Source organism: Elgaria multicarinata, chromosome 4 (genome assembly GCF_023053635.1).
Source record: "Elgaria multicarinata webbii isolate HBS135686 ecotype San Diego chromosome 4, rElgMul1.1.pri, whole genome shotgun sequence".
In the NCBI taxonomy this organism is placed as follows: Eukaryota; Metazoa; Chordata; class Lepidosauria; order Squamata; family Anguidae; genus Elgaria; species Elgaria multicarinata.
The window spans coordinates 120367926-120389225 of NC_086174.1; the positions used below are offsets into that span (position 1 = coordinate 120367926).

The window sequence follows — 21300 nt, forward strand, 5'->3', positions numbered from 1 at the left end:
GTGAGCTGTGCATGGAGCAATGTGCTCGCTGTGCCCATCGAGGGCAGGGTGGGGGGTGCGGGGAAAATCATTTAAAAAAAAAATCACCTTCGCGCATGAGCGTTCGTGCACATCGTCCCCTTTAAAAGTTTTTTAAAAATGGTGGGCGCGACGGCTCTCTTCTTGAATCACCTTGCCTTATGTGTATATGAGGGCTGGATCTCGTGTAATTGGCAACACAAGATCACCCCTCCTCCATCCTAGGATATCCTGTAGGTCTAGCAAAGGCCATAGTCTTTACGCATACATGATCTGGTTTGCTTTTGAGATGATAGTGACCGAAAACGGAAGTAGTAGTCTATCAGGCAGATAAATTTGATATACATTCTGAATATGTCATACTTTCAGAGATGTGCTCTTATTGTTCTCATTTTCCCCTAGATAATTCAGTTCAATTTGCTTCTGGGTAGATTTAGTGCAGAAGATCATTTTGAAACACAATGTTCTCTGCTTACTCTAATATTACCTCCTCATGTTGAAAGAGTATGCTAAATGGAGCCATTATGTCGAAATTCAGACAGAAAGGTTTCCCTCCAAATTATTTATAGATGCATTCTGAAATGATTTTAAATGTATCAGAAAACATAAGGTTGTGACAAGTTGTTACTGCAACAGTAAATCCAACATCTTTGCTGAAGAAGCTCTTAGCTATGAAAGTGCTTTGGGCAGAATATTCTATTTTATGTAATGGAGCAATTTTGCAACTTATTTATAGTAATAAATATTTTGCAGTATTTGGAAGTTTGTGTATAACTAAAAATATACTTTCAATGAATATCAAGGATGACACCTACTGAATAAGAACTTGGAATGGGGGGTGGGGGTGGAAATGGGTTGAGGTCCAAAAGAGTTGTCACAAGAACAGGATTTGTAGTGTATATAGGAAAACTATTCATAACTATATTTTTTTTAACCATAGCTAAGCCATGGTACCACCAACAGATTACCTAGCACTGCATAGCTTGTTTTCACATGTTGCATCGTGTCTCCAAAAATTTCACAGGCTCTTGATTTTCCAACTCTGAAGGTGGCACTGAGCAAGAGATATCCCAGGCTGAATGCCAGTTTCTGGCTGTTTCTTTTCTAATATCTTCATATCTTCTCTCATATCCTCTGAACGCGCTCCAGGAGGGGCAATGAGGATGATCAGGGGTCTGGAAACAAAGCCCTATGAGGAGAGACTGAAAGAACTGGGCATGTTTAGCCTGGAGAAGAGACGATTGAGGGGAGAGAAGATTGAGGGGAGACATGATAGCACTCTTCAAATACTTGAAAGGTTGTCACATAGAGGAGGGGCAGGATCTCTTCTCGGTCATCCCAGAGTGCAGGACATGGAATAACGGGCTCAAGTTACAGGAAGCCCGATTCTGGCTGGACATCAGGAAAAATTTCCTGACTGTTAGAATTTTTGTGAACCTCCCAGAGAGCTTCGGCTATTGAGCGGTATAGAAATGAAATAAATAAATAAATAAATAAATAGACCACTACCACAATGAAACCAATTACCTAGGGAGTTCGTGAGCTCTCCCTCATTAGAGGCATTCAAGAGGCAGCTGTATGCTTTAAGGTGGATTCCTGCATTGAGCAGAGGGTTGGACTCGATGGCCTTATAGGCCCCTTCCAACTCTACTATTCTATGATTCTATGATCTGCTCTTCTTAACCTCTCTGCTCTGTGCTTCTTCATTTGCTCCCAGATGTCATATTTCTGCTTCTACTACTCTCCTCACCCAATCTCTCCACATTGGTCATTATTTTTTAATCGAAAAGGATTATGAAACCCTATAATTGTTTTTCTATGCTAGAAAGCCATAAATGCTTTAGCCTTTCCTCTCTCCTAGACTATCCCCAGTACTTTTTGAGGTCTTTTACCTTTACTTCAACCCCACTTTTCTCTATGCTGATGTATATTGGAGAAGTCATACCACTTCTGTGCTCTTTTTAATGCCTACCACACATTGGTACTAAATTTATTTATTTATTGCATTTATTTATTGCTGAAGCTCTGTGGGCAGTTTACAAAAATTAAAACCATTCAACGTATAAAACAAACAGTATTAAAGCATGATATAAAATACAATATGAAAACGCAAACAGGATAAAATCAGCAGCAGTGCAGAATACAAATTAAAAATACAAAGTCAAAACAGCAAAGTTAAAATTAATTTATAGAATAAAAAAGTCTTCACCTCACATCTAAAAGAGTATAGCGTAGGTACCGGGCGAACCTCCTTAGGGAGCTCATTCCACAGCCAGGGTGCCACAGCAGAGAAGGCCCTCCTAAATGTGCAGTAGGTAATAGAAATGGTGGCATTTGTTTACATGTTTTCAGTTATTTCCACAAAAAGCTTTAGTGGCTGATTATGGATAACTACATAATACTAAAATGTTGGATCAAGGCAGTTGGGATGAATTACAGGACATGTCTACACCATGCCTATATCCCGGGGTAGTCTTTGGATCATCCCTGTGCATGCACATGATGCATAAGGGATCCTGGGTGCAACCTGGGACGAGCAAGGACTTACCCCAGGATATCAGGAACTGTGGAAACCCTGCCTTTTCCATGGTTCTGGGACCATCCTGCTGAGTGCAGCCGTGTGGGTGCTGCTCCCAGGTCATTCTGTCCTCCCCGTGAGCAGCAGGGCACTTGAATTGGGCACAGAGCTGCACGGCAGCCATCCATGCCCATCGGGGGTGGGGAGCAGGGTCTGGTGTGTGTGTTTTTCTTACCTTTTGTGGTGGAGCATACGTGCGCGCCTCTCATTTTATTTTTTTAAAAATGGCAGCCGTGACATCCTTCCAGGATGTCGTGCAGCCATCAAGACACCCAGGGAGGATCGCGGAAGCCAGTAAGTCTGCAATTCTCCCCCTACACCCTTGTGGGGTGGACATGCCTACAGTTGGGCAGTGGTTTTTCATACTAAGGGTATCTGCCTATACATTTTCCTATCTTCAGTAGTGAGAAATCTTATCTTTGATTTGTAGTGGTGAACTGTTCGGACCCAGGCTTTGTGGAAAATGCAGTTCGTCATGGACAGCAGAATTTCCCTGAATCTTTCAAGTATGGAATCAGTGTGGTTTATCATTGCAAGAAAGGATTTTATCTGTTAGGATCTTCTGCTCTGACCTGTAAAGCTAATGGTTTGTGGGACAGATCATTGCCGAAATGTTTGCGTAAGTATCCAATAAACTGAACTAATACTGCACTTGGGAAGCAAGGGGTGGAGGTCTGAAAGCCAGAAACATCAGCTGTCACAGGAATCCAAGTAAATAGTTTGTTTTGCAAGTCTATTATCAATAAATCTGTGGTGCACTGAGAATTACATTGGCAAATTATCTATTCCACATGATCTATTATAAAATCCTTACAATTAGTATCATTGTAAATTGAATTATGGATCATTCTACTCTTTTTCAGTTGTTTACATCTTGAAAGTGTACTATTTTTCAAATGTCTATGGGGTTGTATCTAACAAGGGATGCTCTAGAGCAGATTTAGGGGGCACCGAGGGAAGGCCAATTGTGTTGCATAGTATTGGGTATAGCCTATGGTATGTATTATTAGAGGAAGAAATACAAACTAAGGAACTATCCAAGGGCACGATGCAAGCATAGAAGTTTTAACACAGGGTCTAGTGGAGCCCTCCTCCCATGCCTCTTCAGGATCCAAATGGAGCAGAGCTCCAGTCTTGACTAGGATTAGTCAGCTGAAACATGTCCAAGGTTTTTTTCCCCCATACAGATCTTCCTCTGGAATCCAGAGCTCTGGCAGAAAACTTACCCAAGATTATAACTGACCCGGGTGTCTTTATTTTTAAAGATTTCAGTTTTTAGTGGTCCTGGTTTAGGTTGCACACTTAAGGTTTTCATTGGCTAATATGGTTATGTAAAAGTCACCTGGGCCTAGACAGGAAGAGTAATATAACTATAACTCACTCGGCATGATTTTGAGGGCCAAAAAAGACATCACTTTGAATTCATAACTAGCAGCTATGTCTTTCCACCCCTCTATTTTTACTCTAGGGTAGGTGCAGGGGGTCTTATCAGGATTGGGGCCCTAATGTGAGGGGTATTGGAGCTTTTAGATTCCAGATCTGGAGCCTGCACCTACTCTAGAATAAAAATGAGAAAGGAAAGAAAGAAAGAAAGAAAGAAAGAAAGAAAAGAAGTAGCTGCTAGATATGGATTTAAAGTAAAGTCTGTTTTGGACTTTAGTCTACTGTGGTTAGTAGGAAGAGGGTTCTGCTCCATCTTGTGGCCCACTGTAAACAGGATCCAATTTTCTGTTTAATGAACACTATCCAGTACTGCTGCTGTGCCACCGCTTGTTCTGTTGTGCCTTCAGGAACAATTACTAGTACCTCCTAAAACAACTTGGAAATGGGCAGGAAGAAACTTATTTAGTGTGAGAACCAGAAACTTAGCCAAAATCTACTGCCTTTATGATTGACTAAGGGATTGAAAGGGGGAGTTCTTTTGCTTGACTGACTTAAAATTTTTCTTTCTGCCTTTTTGTTAAAGACTCTCAAGGCAGTGCCCAATACAAAATGTAAAACACTTCAACTCTCAGAATATAAAAACTTAGAAAAACAAAGCAACACCCTTAGAAACGAGATCAGTCATCTTGTGTTAAAGTGAAGCTGACATGTATTCAGGCAGTCAAATCCAAGAGCTAGAAAGAAGAAGCAAGCGGCTAAGACAGAGAGTGGGGGAGGACGCAGATTCCAGGAGCAAAAGAGGCTGTGCTGAAAGGAAGAAGTCTGGAAGCTGCGCTGCCAAAGAACTAGGATTTGCTGAAACAAATTGCTTTATTGCTAGGACTTGTAGGGGTGTGCACTCCGCTCCGAAAATCCAACGGTGCTCCGAGTTTTCAGAGCAGAGTGGGGACAGTTTAAAAGCCATTCAATACTCATGGAGTGGAGATGCGCCTCATAGGAACTCCAATTTGTTTTTGGATAACCATCCTAAGCTATGAGAATTAACTAAAATGCTTACATCTCCATCATTTATAAAAATAAAGAGATGAAACTTGGCAGCATGATAGCTCTTAAGTAGGGCATTAGCCATGCTAAGTTTGAAGCAGAGCACACCCCACATTTCACCCCATTAGAGCAAACAGTCAGGGAATGCAGCAGATCTCTATTTTTATAAACTGAAGATGCACAGCTGCTGTGCATCAGCAAAGTAAAGGAGAAAAGCTCCTTCCATAAATGTGACTAGGTGAACTAACGCAGAATCAGAGAAGTGTGTGTGTGTGTGTGTGTTTATGGGGGGGTGGGGAGAGAATTTTTTAAAAAAATCCTAAAAATTAATGGATGAATAGATCTGTTTCAACTTTGGCATGGCTAAAGCCCTACTTAAGAGTTATCATGGTGCCAAGTTTCATCTCTTTATCTTTAAAGATGACGGAATTGTAAGCATTTTTGTTAATTCCCATAGGCTATAACAAAGTGGCTGAGCTGTCAAAGTTTGACAGCTGTCAAACTTTTTTAAAAATCCTAAACATCAAGGGATTAATAGATCTGCTTCAAACTTGGCATGGTTAAAGCCCTACTTAAGAGTTATCATGGTGCCAAGTTTCATCTCTTTATCTTTAAAGATGATGGAATTGTAAGCATTTTTGTTAATTCCCATAGGCTTTAATAGAATGGTTATCTGAAAACAGATTGGAGCTGTGACGGGTAATGTGATGGTGCGGAGAGACAGAGCTGCTCTGAAAATCGGAATGGAGAAGCGCTCTGCACACCCCTAAGAAACAGTCTAGACAACATTTATATGAATGCATTTTTCTCATGTTATTTTTATACCCTTATTGCTTTCATAGCTATCTTTTAAAGCTGTTTTAAAATCTTTCTCCCTTTCCCTAGATATAACAATGTAATAACTAATTGCTGTTTTTCAAAACCTTCAGTGAAAACTAAATTTGTTGTTAAATCAGCCTTAGTTTAAGGCCTCGATTTTCACCCCATGTCTTTGCACTCTACATAGCACAATAATTTGGCATGGGTCAGTAAAGAAATTCACAGGAGACACCAAAGTTACAAAGGATAAAGCGCTATTACTGAAGGTAGTAGCCAGCAAAAATTTCTGCTTCATTCACTTGGTGGCAGTGCTGAGGAACCCAGAAAGGCAAGGACAAATAGGGGGCTAAATTAGTTGCCGTGCTCCTCCCTTTCATGTTGAAGCCAGGGCCAAGATAGTACATACAACTCTGTTGCTGTTGTTTTTATGATGCTAATCCTTTTTCTTCCCTACCGTAGCAATATCGTGTGGACATCCTGGAGTTCCAACCAATGCAATACTCTCAGGAGACAAATTTACATTTGGAGCTATAGTTCACTACTCTTGCACAGGAAGCCGAACTCTCCTAGGAAACTCTAGTAGAGCATGCCAAGAGAACAGCCGTTGGAGTGGAACTCTCCCCCACTGCTCAGGTAGCTATGAGAGAAATTGGTTGAATGTGACCTTGTAATTTAAACCATTAGAACAATTCTTCTGTAGTAGTTTTTAACGTTACATAAATCAATTATTTAAGAACAATAAGTCATGTTTTGTGCTTACATTTTCATTTTGCTCTTTGGTTAACCGTTTAGGGTTGTCATCTGCTAGATGGAAGCCTCCGATCTCAGATGCTTCCAATTTTCCTACATCCTACCTGTTTGCTGCCAGCAGGATGGAAGCAGTAGGGGAGGCAATTTTTGTCTCCGACCTTGTCTAATGGTATTATGCTGGTCTAAAAGTTATTCAAAACTGGGTTGACTCTTGGAACACAGTCAGCTTGCTTGGGATGTTGAGAGAGACACCCTCAGAACTGATAGGGCCTGCCACTGCTGACAACAGGAGAAGGGGCAGGTGTCAGGTCTATGGTCAGCACAGTAACAAAATCCGAGCACCAACATGATTCATGTAACCCTTTTGTTTGTCCCTACTCATGAATTCATTATTGCAAAATGTGATTGTGTATAAGCTGCTCAGGTAGTGACTGTGTTTGGATATCATGATAACCCATCATGGCTTAATTAAACCCTAATGATTTAATTAACCCATCATGGGTTATTGTGTTGTCTGGTGGCTTATTTGGCCAAAATAACCCACTCTTGATAACGCACAGTCTGCAGAGTGGATTATTTAACCCATCATGGGTGATTGTGTTGTGTGGCAGTCACCATGGGTTATCAATAGCATAAAATATATCTAGAAATATTTTTCATACATATATACAGAAGGTAACATCTATGGCACCTTAAACCGACTGACTACTCTGTAAAATTAAAGTACAACTACTATGCATGTTCAAAGGTTTGAAACGTTTACACAACTGTGAAATACACTCAATAATATATACCTGAAATAAACCTCAATGATTCACACACACAATCCCACCCCCAATCCCATTTTTCATGAGTGCAAGAGTCATTGCCATGAAACCAAGTGTGAGGGTATGAGCCCAGAGCAATAGGGGCATCCCAGCCATTTGTGAAGAGGTGCTTACAAGTAACACTTCTCTAAATGGTTCACAAGGAGGATGAGGATGAACACAGCCATACTCACAGACCGGTATAAGCTGGGATGTATTTGCCCTGATTCTGCAAATTGGAACCTTCCCTTGCATGAACGTGAGGAAACTTTTCTTCGGGAAGGCAGAAGCAAAGGATGCTTAGATTGGGACTAGGAGTAAAATCCTAGCATCCTTGGTAGAAAAATGATGTCATGTGTGTCATTATCACTGAGGAGAAAGACTCTGGACAGATCCACCTTCTGCAAACATCCTGTAAAGGTTTGACAAGTAATTCCAGCTCTGCTCTTGTCACATTCACATTCAATGTATTCAAGACATATGTAGCTAGCTGTTGTGTTTCCCAAAACTTCCTGCCTTATTGGGAGACAATAAAGAGGTCTGCCACATAATCCACAAAGCTTTATTCAGGCAATAAACATCTCTTCCCACCTGAAGAGAGTCTAACCTCTAGGAGCTTTTCTCTAGGCAAAACTATGCAAACTAAGCGAGACAATTGATCTTTCAAGAAAAAGGGAAAGCCTTTTCCCAGAACACTTTAACTTCAAGGACACTGGTTCTGAAGAAGCCTTTGGCGAGAAGCTAGCCAGGCTGACCTTCTCTCACCTTCCTTTAGATCCACCTGTTTGAGTCTGCGGCAGACTCTAGGATCAGCTAGCCCTGAAGTGCCCTCCGCCTCTGAAAAATACTGATTTCCCACAGACTGTGTGTTGTTAACATTTTCAGTGATAAGGTCGGGTGAAGGTTCATTCCCAGCTGGTGAAAAGCCTGTGAGAATCACCTCCCCCACTCCCCATGTAGGCTGGTACATTTTGGTGCTGTCTTTTCTGCTCAGAATCTGATTCCAATTGATCACCTGAAACTCCTTTCCCCAGCCTAAGGGGAACAGGCCTAGTCATGACACTAGCCTCAATTCAGCATTAAGTCTATATTAACCAAATGTATATTTAGTCTCAGCCTATTACAGAGTATTTCTATGACACTTTGTGTGGGTTAACACTTGAAATATCTTTGGTGTAACAACATACAAGAGCATGAAGTGGTCATAATGAAGTGGTGTGAAGTGATCTTAATGTCTGTCCTTATAGCAATTGACATTAAACTGCATTGAAGCCTGGAAAGACAAAATAATTTGCATTGTAATTCTTTATATTTTACAGGAAACAACCCAGGATATTGTGATGATCCTGGTGTGCCATCCCATGGGTCTAGACTGGGGGATGAGTTCAAGATAAAAAGCCTACTACGCTTCTCCTGTGAAATGGGTTACCAGCTGAGAGGTTCTCCAGAAAGAACATGTCTCCTTAATGGATCTTGGTCTGGTTTGCAACCAGTGTGTGAAGGTCAGTGGTAATTGCTGCAGTATTGGCTCCAACTCATATAACTTCAGCTCCATAAACATAACACTAGGTGCTTTCCTTGGAATAAACAAAACCATATTGGGGCTTTAAAATATAGTGCTTAACTTAGATCTTGGATATTAATAGGAATGAATGGATTTCCCCCTTTTAATTATTGTTCCACGTATTTGTTCCCACACATTCCACTCTGACTATAGCCCCATTTATGCATTAATCTTATGGAGGAACTCCACATGTATAAAGGAAAGTGGGGCAACACCTCCTGAACCCACCCCTGGCATTGGATGCTGATCCAGCCCCATTACTTGACTCCTGCAATTACCTCCAAAATAGTTTCAGGGGGTGTGCTTACTCTTCTAGCGAGAGGGACAGCTTACCTTTTCTTTATTCATGTTTCTTTAAAGCATTTTTCTTTTTCTTATTTTATAACTGTTTTTTACGCTGTTGGCTTTTCCAGTAGCTTTGGTAGTGCAGCAGCAGTAGCAGACCTCTGGCCATTGTTGTTGTTGTTGTTATTATTATTATTATTATTTGTATCCCACCTTTTGCCCAATACTGGGCCTCAAGGCGGCCAAGAATTGTTGCCATTCTTCCTTCCCAGAGTGCCCCTGGGAAAGATACAAACAAATGTGGGTGTGCTCACATCATTACCAGAGGCACTCTGGCAATGGCCAGAGCTGTATAGCTGCTGCTATGCTGCCAAAGCAGCTTTAGAATTAATATATATATATATATATATATATATATATATATATATATATATATCAGAAAAGTGTTTAAAAGATCAGAAGTAAGAAAAAGGGGAAAGGTAAGAGACTGAAAGAGTGGGTAAGCCCGCTCTGCCTCTAAATCATCTCACTCTTCCAAAACCATTTTGCCTGATTTTACTTTGGGGGCATTGATCAAAATGCCCCCACCCCCCAATTTCATCTGAACCTCTGAAACAAAACAAAAAGAACGTAATCGCATCATGATTCTTTTTTGTGAATTGATTCCTTTTTGTGTTGCAATTTAACCAGTGCATATATATGTACTGGTAACCAATACAAAAAAAAACACAAAAAGAAGGTACCAACTCAATACTGTAGCGTAGTGCATATGTTGAGCTTTTATATTGTATTTTATATTATGGTTTTATACTGTTGTTTTATACTTTGAATGGTTTTAATTTTTGTGAACCGCCCAGAGAGCTCCGGCTGTTGGGCGGTATAGAAATGTAATAAATAAATAAATAAATAAATAGTGCGGTCAGAAAAAAAAAATCTGAAAGGATGATGGTCATCCAAATCATCGTGGCAGCTCCAGAAATATGGGGTAATTTGAAACTTTTGGCTGGAGCCTGCCCAATGGGCCAAAACAACACAGTATTTTATGTTTGCTCTTTTGTGAGCCCGATGAAAACTTTCTGATCGAAACTAGTCTACCATGTTTTCTAAACTGCACCCATTAGGGTTGGAAAAAAAGAAAGGAAGGAAGAAAACACAACCAATAATCTCACACTTTTCCCAAGCAAAGCTACTTTAAGGACTTGGTGTGGCTGCAGGCTGCTGATTATTCATCCATGGTTTAATGAAAAGTTTCTTGTCTTGTTCAAGCTCACAGGCAATGTGGGGAAAGCATTTACCTTAAGTCAGTGAGATGAAATCAGAGAAGGCCTGGGTGTATCATATGTTACCAATATGAGCTGCAGGCAAATTTTGATCTGGATTCACAAGTTATCCTTCATTCACCTTTCTTCCCCCTGTCAAAAAACTCAGCATACACACAGGTCGCATACAAAGTGATTATGAACCTCTCCTATTTTAATTTATTATAACCACCTGTTCTCTTTTCTAGACTGTAATCCATCTTCCCACAGCTTACAGCTTATTTCCCACCAGTAAAATCTTTCACTGTTCTTTCAAATCTTGAATTGATGCCATACATTTAAATACTAGTGTGCCTGTGAGCATTTTCATGTGTGATGCCACATACTGCATTTTTAAGCCTCTCACACATATTTTGTCATTTATGAATGCAATTAATTCCAGAAAGAATCCAGAAGACTACTTGAATGTGCACACTGTCGCTAGCTACTGTATCTTTTTACATTAGAAACTGATTAAATAACAAAGCTGATTGGAGATAGTGTGGTGCTGAAAATTTCTCCCATTTTTTTTTTTTTTTTTTACCATTCTCATTCAATTTCATAGAAAATAATTTGCTTTCAAAAAGATTTTCAAGAAGAAATTACCATGGGTTTGGTTCAGGGTTCTTATGTTTCCCTTACCTATGAGGTGGCCGAGGAGTGTGTGTGAGTAGGGATGGAAGGACTCAGCTCCACCCACGCTGCCCACTAGACCCACCCTGTCTGTCCAACCTGCCTCACTACACTTATTGATCCACTGAACAGTCCTCAGGCTCGAGGCGAATGGCATGCAACCTCCCACTTCCTTGCTGAGCCACCATTTTGCATAAAAATGGCCGCTCAGCTTTTGTTTATTTGTTTTGTTTTAAACGGGGCATTTTGCGCAAATGGCAGCCATAAAGGGGGGGCTTTTACACAAAATTACAGGCGTAAATGGTCTGTAATTTTGCGTAAATGGTCCCTTTATGAAAAAAGGTGAGCTGCCATTTTGCAGCTTGGCAAGGGGTGCAGGGATCCCTACACTGGCCCAACTCAGTGCACACTGAATCAGGCAAGCACAGGACTCCGCAGACTAGCATCCGGGGGAGGGGGGTCCTCGAGTCCCAGCCAGCGTGTGCTGTCTTATCTTTCATTGTACAATCATCTTTCTGGCAGCCTGTAGCTTCTTCGGCTTCAATTAATTTTATAAGTTGGTCACCTTCCTTCTCTTCTCCCGCAATGCTCCGGAATTAGTGTACCTGCTAGATATGACACATTGTAAATGGGGACCAGGCTGCCATCACAGTTACTCTTTTTGAGACTTGCCTCCACCCCCATCGCAAACCCTTAGTTAATGCAAAATAAGTTGTGCTGTGCTGCAACCCCTGCCAATGATGACCCCCTACTTGTGTGAAGCTATAGGAGAATTTCTCCTTCCCCTGGAGACATTCAGTGAGATTGTCCCACCAACTTCTCCCCACCACAAATGGTGGAGAATTTTGAGAGGGCATTTCTGCTCAGCTCTAATTGAAGTCTCAATTCAAAACAGCCAAATGCCTGAACCAGGGCATTTCAGGGGAGGAGGGGTCTATGGCGCAAACATGGGGGGGGGGGAAACAGTTTCTTCCTTTTGCAATTTTATTTTATGCTGGTAGCCGTAGGGAAAGTGTGGTACATTCACCTCACCTACCTGAAAACGCTGACTCTCAAAATCCCTTCCTCAAAATTTGGTGGGGCACTTTTTGTAACTGAAAAGAAAGAAAGAATCTTAATTCCATCCCTCTCCTTCTCTGCAACAGAACTGTTTGCGAGTGAAGGAGGTGAGACAATAAAGAGATGACACAACTGTATGGATTGAAAATTGGGCCACATTGATTAAATCTGATCTGCAGAGGGGGATCCCTGGGCAGCTACTCCACTATGCTGGCACTAGCCAGTCAGTGTAATTGGGCGAAACATTCTTTGCCTGCTGGATTCAATTATAGAAGTGGCACCCGAAGTATTTCTCAATTTGGGGCAAGGGGGGATATCCCCTGCCACATTCACCTGGGCTACAAAACACCAGGTGTGTGGGGGAGATGGCCCCATAGACAATCCTTATCCCCCACACTGGGGCCATGAAACCCTCAGTGGGAGGCCGTCAGACATCACCTGTCACCACCATCCCTATCCAGACAAACACAGCCTGCCCAAACCAGCCTACCTAGGGGAATGTGAACCAAAAGAAACCTACCAAATCAACCTAAGACGCTCCCACCCCGCTTACAGTTTGAAGCAGGCAAAAAGACACGCAGCAAGCCAAATGGACGGTGTGCCAGAAATTCTTACTCAGGCCTCAAATGAGCAACCAGTTAAACCCTCTCTGGGTAGAGGGAGGGAGGGAGCCATGCTTCGAAGGGGCTGGGAGAAGGGCTCCGCAGACGAATATCACTTGGAAGCCCCTCCTCCAGCCAGTGGCACCACCAAGCCCCACAAAAGCTGGGGCTTTCTGGTGTGTTCCCTTCGTCCCCCTCCACACCCACCCTTACACCCACCCCCTGCAGTCAGGCAAGCCAAATGCAGGGTAGGGCATTTGTGGGGAAGCTCTGGACCCTGCTCTCAAGGAAAAAGACTGGAGCTCTAACACTTCCTTATTAGCAATAATTTGACTAGGAGTGAGGTGCATCAAAGGAAGGCTGCTGTTCTACTGCAAAATATCATCTCAAGGAGAACCGCAAGGAAAGTTAATTCACATTTAATGAGGCGCTGTCCTTTGCATAACCACACCCAGCAGTTGAGCACTAAACTTTCACGTGACCTGGTGAAAATGACTCTATTACCAGGACATATCCTGGGAAACAAACTGGTATGAGAGCTCTCTGTTCATGTTTAGGATTTCAGCTTAAAAGAGGGAAAATGTCTAAGAAAAAATGTTCCAATGCTTTAGATACTCCCCTGACCCATTTTTATCTTGTTTTGTGCTTTATATTTGCAAATGCATTGCAAAGAGTTTTTTTTTACCATCTGTAGCTAATTAAGTAAAATAATGATGGCAGACAATAATGGAACTCCATTTTTTAACCTTTCGTATTAATGTATATCATAATATTATCACAAATGAAGTAACTGAGAAGCTACTGTCTTTTTTTTTAAAAAAAAAATCTGTATCAATTTATAAGAGAAATCAAATTTCTTTTGCCTTCCCTGCCACTCTCAATTTTGACAGCTGTATCTTGTGGAAATCCTGGAACACCAGCCAATGGGAAGATAATCTACAGTGATGGGATTTCATTCTCCAGCTCAGTCATCTACTCCTGTTGGGAAGGTTACAAGACTTCAGGGCTAACTACTCGGCACTGTACAGCCAACGGGACATGGACTGGCACGGCTCCAGACTGCGCAGGTCTGGAACTGACACCCTGTGGACAATATGCTTAAAGACTGAAAATAGTATTTGTACAGAACATGCCATTCTTCTCATAGAAAGAAATATGTTTTCTTTAGATATTATTATTATTATTATTATTATTATTATTATTATTATTATTGCCATATTAGTAGTAGTAGTAATAGTAGTATTTGGCAGCATCCATGACACAAATGCTAATGGAAATTACATCACAGTAGTGTAAGGGAACTCTGGCACAATGCTGATACCACTAGTTAGTGAGATGGGTTTTCCATGTAATCCCGTTGTGCTAGTTAACACTATTGGCTTTGCATTAATGCATCATAATTTATGTTAGTGCTTGTGTCACATTTGATACTTCCCATTATTAAATTTATTATACACCTTTCTCTAAAAAAAAAAGACTCAAGGTGTCTTTTACAGGAAGGGTTAAAACATACAAAAAGTTAAAACAATTTAAAACAGCTAAAAACAATTGATAACGTCACGAGTTGGTAAAACAAATAAGTTAAGAAGCCTCATTATATGCTGTCAAATGCCTCAGAGTACAGGGCCTAACCTACACCAAGCAGGATATATTTATTTATTTATTTATTTATTTACCATACTTATACCCCGCTCCTCAGCCAAAAAAGGCTCTCGGAGCAGCTTACACTTAGCAAAAAAGACAGTCCCTGCCCTCAGGCTTACAATCTAATAAAGACATGACACACAAGGAAAAGGAGTCAAGGAGGGAGGGAGGGAGGAGAGAGAGAGAGAGTCCAGCAGGAGCAGGCCCCGATGTTACTTCTGCCTGCTCCTGTCCCCTCGGTCTTTCTTCTTCCCCACAGGGCCAAGATGGCAGTTTGCCCTGTGTGGGGGGGAAGAGTCCAGCAGGAGCAGGCCCCGATGTTACTTCTGCCTGCTCCTGTCCCCTCGGTCCTTCTTCTTCCCCACAGGGCCAAGATGGCAGTTTGCCCTGTGGGGGGGGGGGAAGAGTCCAGCAGGAGCAGGCCCCGATGTTACTTCTGCCTGCTCTGTCTCCTCGGTCCTTCTTCTTCCCCACAGGGCCAAGATGGCAGTTTGCCCTGTGGGGGGGGGGGAAGAGTCCAGCAGGAGCAGGCCCCGATGTTACTTCTGCCTGCTCCTGTCCCCTCGGTCCTTCTTCTTCCCCACAGGGCCAAGATGGCAGTTTGCCCTGTGTGTGTGGGGGAAGAGTCCAGCAGGAGCAGGCCCCGATGTTACTTCTGCCTGCTCCTGTCCCCTCGGTCCTTCTTCTTCCCCACAGGGCCAAGATGGCAGTTTGCCCTGTGTGTGGGGGGGGGGAAGAGTCCAGCAGGAGCAGGCCCCGATGTTACTTCTGCCTGCTCCTGTCCCCTCGGTCCTTCTTCTTCCCCACAGGGCCAAGATGGCAGTTTGCCCTGTGGGGGGGGGAAGAGTCCAGCAGGAGCAGGTCCCGATGTTACTTCTGCCTGCTCCTGTCCCCTCGGTCCTTCTTCTTCTTTCATAGCACTATGAAAGTGGTAGGAAAGTGGTATATAAAAGGCAGGAGCCACACTACTGCTTTATAGCAGTATTGAAATGCACTGACAACTGTTGGGGCCCATTGACACATACTATATACCACTTTCATACTGTTATATCATGCTTGGTGTGGTTCCTGCCTTTTATATACCACTTTCATGGTGCAATATCCTGCTTGGTGTAGATTAGGCCCAGGAAAATCCTAACATTATTTATTTATGTATTTTTATAGCACCATCAATGTACATGGTGCTGTACATAGTAAAAGAATAAAACAGCAACACCCGGCCACATAGGCTTACATTCTAATAAAATCATAATAAAACAATAAGAAAGGGAAGAGAATGCACCAAACCTGACACCGAAAAAATGACAATGTTGGCACCAGGCAGACCTCGCATGGGAGAGCATTCTACAATCGGGGCCACCATCAAGAACACCCTCTTGCTTGTTGCCATCCTCTAAAACTCATTCAGAGGAGGCCCTCAGGTGTTGATTGTTGTGTACAGGAAATTCATATTGGGAGAGATGGCCTCCAACAGGTGTTGTGGTCCCGAGCCATGTAAGGCTTTATAGGTCAAAATTAGCACCTTGAGTTGGGCACAGAAACATATAGGCAGTCATTGCAAGTGGGTCAGAATCAGTGTTATATGCTCAGATAATCTGGTCCTTGCTATCTGGCCACCACATTTTACACAAGCTGTAAGAAAGAATGTAAATTGCTTTGATTATGTGGGATCAAATGGACTTACATCCAAGTAAGTATGCTTATATTTGAAGGCTTAGGCGGCTACAGTTTTAAATACACTTTCCTGTGAGTAAGCACTTTGATATACTGGGACCAGCTTCCCAATAATCATGCATAGAATTGTCCTGTCAGATGTATTTGGCTAGAAGCACATCTATATGGCTCTTCTGCAAAGAAATCCATTAAGCTTGTTGGCTCTACCTGTAAACATTTTACAATGACACACATGAAATTCAATCTGCATCATCATCATTATTATTTCTAAATATACACTCTTTGTAATGCTTTGTTTAATAGTATAATTTAGTCTTTCATCATGTTTCAGTACTTAGGAAATGTGGCTTCTGAGGAACAACAGTTTTATAAAAAATATCCCTCTATTCTTTCAGCCTTTGCTGGAAACGATCCAGATTTGGGATTTACAGTGTATGCATGTATAATAAAGGAGATGTTATCTACAAAACAAAACAGAAAGATATATATGCAGTAGAACTCCTAAAAATGTGTCCTGGTGGAGAGAATGTGACCTAGAATTTGTACAGATGTGTTTGTGCAATATTTACATAGATTTGGGCATCCAGGAGCTTCTGCAGTTTGTGAGCACAACTCATTTTTGAGGATCAGACTATTTGCTCCTAATCCAGTGAGATCCCAGTTACACATGCTACAAGCTATAGATGCTCTGTCAGGGGCTTCTGATGATATTTGCACTCCAGCAGAACACACCTCTATCCCACCACCTATGCGTGAGTGCGTGCGCATAGACACATTGCTAAAACTCCCTTAGATTACAAGTCACGTTGTGGTTCAGCAAGGGGCTGCTTGAATGTAAATGTAAGCTAAAGTATACAGCTGTGCATGCAGATTTCTGGATGGCATATATTGTTATGTATTTATGCACATGTGTTATAGGATGCTTTGTTTTTAAACGACTACAACCCAAAATAACTGTTTCTGTTGTTGCTTCCTCGCTTAGTGATCAGTTGTGGAGACCCAGGTGAATTATCAAATGGCATTCATTTTGGACATGATTTCACCTTTAATAAGACGATAACCTATCAATGCAATCCAGGATACCTGATGGAGCCAGTCAGTGCATCCACTATACGCTGTACCAAAGACGGCACCTGGAACCAGAGTAAACCCATCTGCAAAGGTTAGGGCTTTAACCAGCTTAGAAATATTGTTGTTCAGCTATTACATAAATACAATGGCTTTGTTATATTGGTAATGAGCATGATCTTTCTTATTAACTCTAAGGTAAGGTGGAAAACTTTTAATATATATATGCCTATACACACGCACACACACACACACACATATATATATGCAAGATATATATATGACAATCTGGATGCAGAAATGAAATTGTGGAAAACAGAAATATTAGAAGTATTGAGTAAATAAATCATGAGCCTGATGTTTTTCTCTAATGTTTGGGGCTAGGCTGTTGCTAAGAGGAGGAGGCAATACTTCATCCACCTATCTTAAAATGGGTAAGAAAATGTAGTGCAGAATCAATGTTCAAGAAGTATTTGAAGGGCAGGTAAGGGTACTACCATCAAATTCTAAGAGCCATTTCATTCCCTCAGGTAAATATAGTCATTCTCCTAGTTCAGCTGGAATTCAGGAAGAATGGAATACAGAACATGCAACTTTTACACTGTATGTCAGTTTATTATAGTTTAATATTTTCTTCAGTTTTTAATTTTTTTAAAAAGCTTTTCTCTTCTTTTTACATTAGCCATCACATGTGGTCCACCTCCCCAGGTGCTGTATGGAAAAGTGGAAGGATCTGATTTTCACTGGGGATCAAGTATAAGTTACAGCTGTGCTGATGGGTATCACCTTTCCAATTCTGCTATCCTTTCATGTGAAGGACGAGGAGTATGGAGGGGAGAGGTCCCACAGTGCCTGCGTATGTTTATTAAAAAATGATTCTTTCCCTCCCCCTTTTTTAAAAAAAAGTATTATGTCATGGTGTAATGGTGTAAAATCATAAATGGGAAAATGAGGAGACTGCAGGGCCAGAAAGGAAGTGTTGTATGAAAGGTCAAGGCACGGGGGTGGGGTGGCAGCAGCTACTGTATGCTGCTTTGAGAACTAACGGAGATATTGGGCAGTGTCCAACTGTGTCATTCCATTAGTGCAAATGAAATTGCCCTAGGGGAAACTAGGTTCTGAACTTATCCACAAGAGAAGAATCTACCTAAAGTTACGTTTGGGCAAGCATGGTTGTGCCTTATGCTTGGGTAACCCATTGTGCAGCCAGTTGCACATTCCACTTGAGCCACCTGATGTGCAACTGCTTGTCCTCTGAACATTGTGCTCCCTAAATTATACAATTAGGCATCCAAGTTAACGTGAATGTTTGTATGGCTGTAATATATCAACAGATGCAATACTGAGAACAAATTAAGATAGCAATAAGTTAATTTTCACAAATCTAAGAAATCTTGTTCCTCAGACATCAATGATTTGACATAAATTCAGTAAGAAGTGTGGTGCTTTCTACCTTGTATCCACAAAACAAGTATTTTGTTGTGATGATATGTCTAGTACACATCGTTTTATAGTCCTTTATATGACATGTCCCCTTTACAGCTGTCTTCTGTGGAGAGCCTGGTATTCCAGCTGAAGGGCGACTCAATGGTAAAAGTTTCACCTACAGATCTGAAGTATCTTTCCAGTGCAGACCACCTTTGATACTGATAGGATCTTCAAGGAGAATATGCCAAGCAGATGGTAGTTGGAGTGGGATTCAGCCAACATGCATCGGTAATTGCTAGAATTATCTATTTGCACTAAGCCTAAACGCCACTTTACACACAGGAAATGATATTTTCCCTATATAGTTGAAGATAAAACCATGCACAGAGTTGGATAAACACAAAATCATGGCGATGCCTATTTTGTTTTGGTTTGGAAGCTTTGGTCTAAGTGAGTGAATGAATGAGTTCAAATATCCTCTATCCTATGTTTAAAATATATTCCTATCATTCCATGGTGATAGTCAGATATGCCTAAGGTTTAAGGAATTGTCCTTAACCCATACTTGAAGTGCATTTTGATTGCTTAAGGATGCAATCTGATACATACCCACTTACCTGGAAATGAGCCCCACAAACAAGTGGCACTTCTTTCTGAGCAGACATGGATAAGTTTGCACTATTAATTGCCCTAACCATAAGCCTTAACTTTGCACTTAATACAGTTTCCCCCCTTCCTTGAAAAGAAAACCTTGAGTGTATAATCCATTAGTATATACTTTTAAAGGTACTACACATTTAACAATACATTTGTACATTTGCTTCCCTGACTGCTGGGAATAAAGTCATTGTGTGTGTAGAGATGATAGACAGACAGATAGATAGGTGATAGGGTTCAGAGACGTGTGAGTGAAGTCCCATTCATCAACCAGTCTTTCCCACTCTGCACATCCCTCCAATCAGTTCTTGAAGGTTGGGGGCCAGCTTGGGATGAGGCACAAGGGGCCAGAGCAGGAGTGGAGAAGCAGCAATATGTAGGGAAGGGACTTTGCATGAGCAGCAGTACCTTTCTGCTCTCACAGGTTGCCTTTGGATCCCAGCTACGTGTGTCCATACAATTTCTGATATAGTCAAAAGCAGGTTTGATGCCTATCAATGGAAGAAGCCACCTAGAGATACTAAAGATAGTAATTTTTAATCAGAATGGAACCCCATGCACATACAGATTCGTTGAAACTTAGAAAATACTGTATACATCTACATTTTATAAGATCAAATGCATCTGATCCTTTGAGATGCTTTATGCAGACTTCCAACATCTTGCAGAATCAGTTCAACATAATACAAATGCAAATTACCTGTATACCCTACTGATGTCAGGATTCGTCCCAGTGGTAATGTAAGGGATTTTTGTGTGAGGTGTTGTTGTTTTTAAAAGTGGCTTGATCAAACATGTTTAGATTCAAAAATCAATTACTTCCTAAACACATGGAAGGAATCACTCTATTTAAGATCAGCTTAAGTAATTGTTCCATTGCATTGTCCAGTAAGGTACCTGGCACAAAATCACAGAATGGCTTTTTAATCATCTGAACTGTGACAGATTTGACTGTGGATTTCAAGGAAATCATCCTGTCCCCTGGGTGATTGTGTGAATCCCTTAAATCAGTACATTCATACCCAAAATGGGTGTCATAATGGAATTCATGTGTTCTTTTACATTTATTATTCACAATTTAATTTAGTGCTCTTTAGCCTGGAGAAGAGAAGAGTGCATGATAACACTCTTCAGGTTGTCACACAGAGGAGAGCCAGGATCTCTTCTCGATCATCCCAGAGTGCAGGACACGGAATAATGGGCTCAAGTTACAGGAAGCCAGATTCTGGCTGGACATCAGGAAAAACTTCCTGACTGTTAGTGCAGTACGACAATAGAACCAGTTACCTAGGGAGGTTGTGGGCTCTCCCACACTAGATGCATTCAAGAGGCAGCTGGACAACCATCTGTCAGATATGCTTTAAGGTGGATTCCTGCATTGAGCAGGGGGTTGGACTCAGTGGCCTTATAGGCCCCTTCCAACTCTACTATTCTATGGTTCTATGAACTTTCATAATTTTCTTTCTAGGATAATATTATTTGTTTATTATTTTTTAGGGATTGTATTCAGTTCTCACTTTATTTATTTTATTATTATTTATTTATTTATATAGCACCATCAATGTACATGGTGCTGTACAGAGTAAAACAGTAAATAGCAAGACTCTGCCGCATAGGCTTACAATCTTTGCTCAATCTTTTGTCATATCCACTTCCAAACAATCATCTTTATCTCAAACCATAGAATTTTACTTTCAAGCATTTTTCCTGCAGCCTTTTTCTTCATTGCAGTACTTTTCTAACCCTCCTATAGCCTCTCTTGTCTACCCACTTGACAAGGGTAAAAGTCAGCCAGCTTACACAATAAGACAAAGTAGTTCCACTGTCTTCTTCATCTCACAAATAATGCAGCATTAATGACAAGTAACTCAATCCTGTACAGTTTGGTGACCTTGTCCCTATGGGTTGAGTTTTTGATCTTAATGTTGGTGATGTTAAACTGATTCAGTACTCTCAGGTTAAAGGAAATCCTGCCAATGGAAAACCATCC

The 21300-nt window shown here is 41.3% G+C and overlaps 1 protein-coding gene across 1 annotated transcript in view; it reads left to right on the forward strand.

Annotated features, from left to right (window-relative positions):
- The window catches only part of CSMD1 (CUB and Sushi multiple domains 1), a 1175554-nt gene that overhangs the window by 1120107 nt on the left and 34147 nt on the right, over nucleotides 1–21300 (forward strand). Inside the window, exons 55-61 of the mRNA XM_063125095.1 lie at nucleotides 3027–3215; nucleotides 6302–6475; nucleotides 8718–8900; nucleotides 13730–13906; nucleotides 17140–17319; nucleotides 17908–18081; nucleotides 18768–18941. Coding sequence (XP_062981165.1) covers nucleotides 3027–3215; nucleotides 6302–6475; nucleotides 8718–8900; nucleotides 13730–13906; nucleotides 17140–17319; nucleotides 17908–18081; nucleotides 18768–18941 — 1251 coding nt within the window. The remainder of the gene's footprint in view (nucleotides 1–3026; nucleotides 3216–6301; nucleotides 6476–8717; nucleotides 8901–13729; nucleotides 13907–17139; nucleotides 17320–17907; nucleotides 18082–18767; nucleotides 18942–21300) is intronic.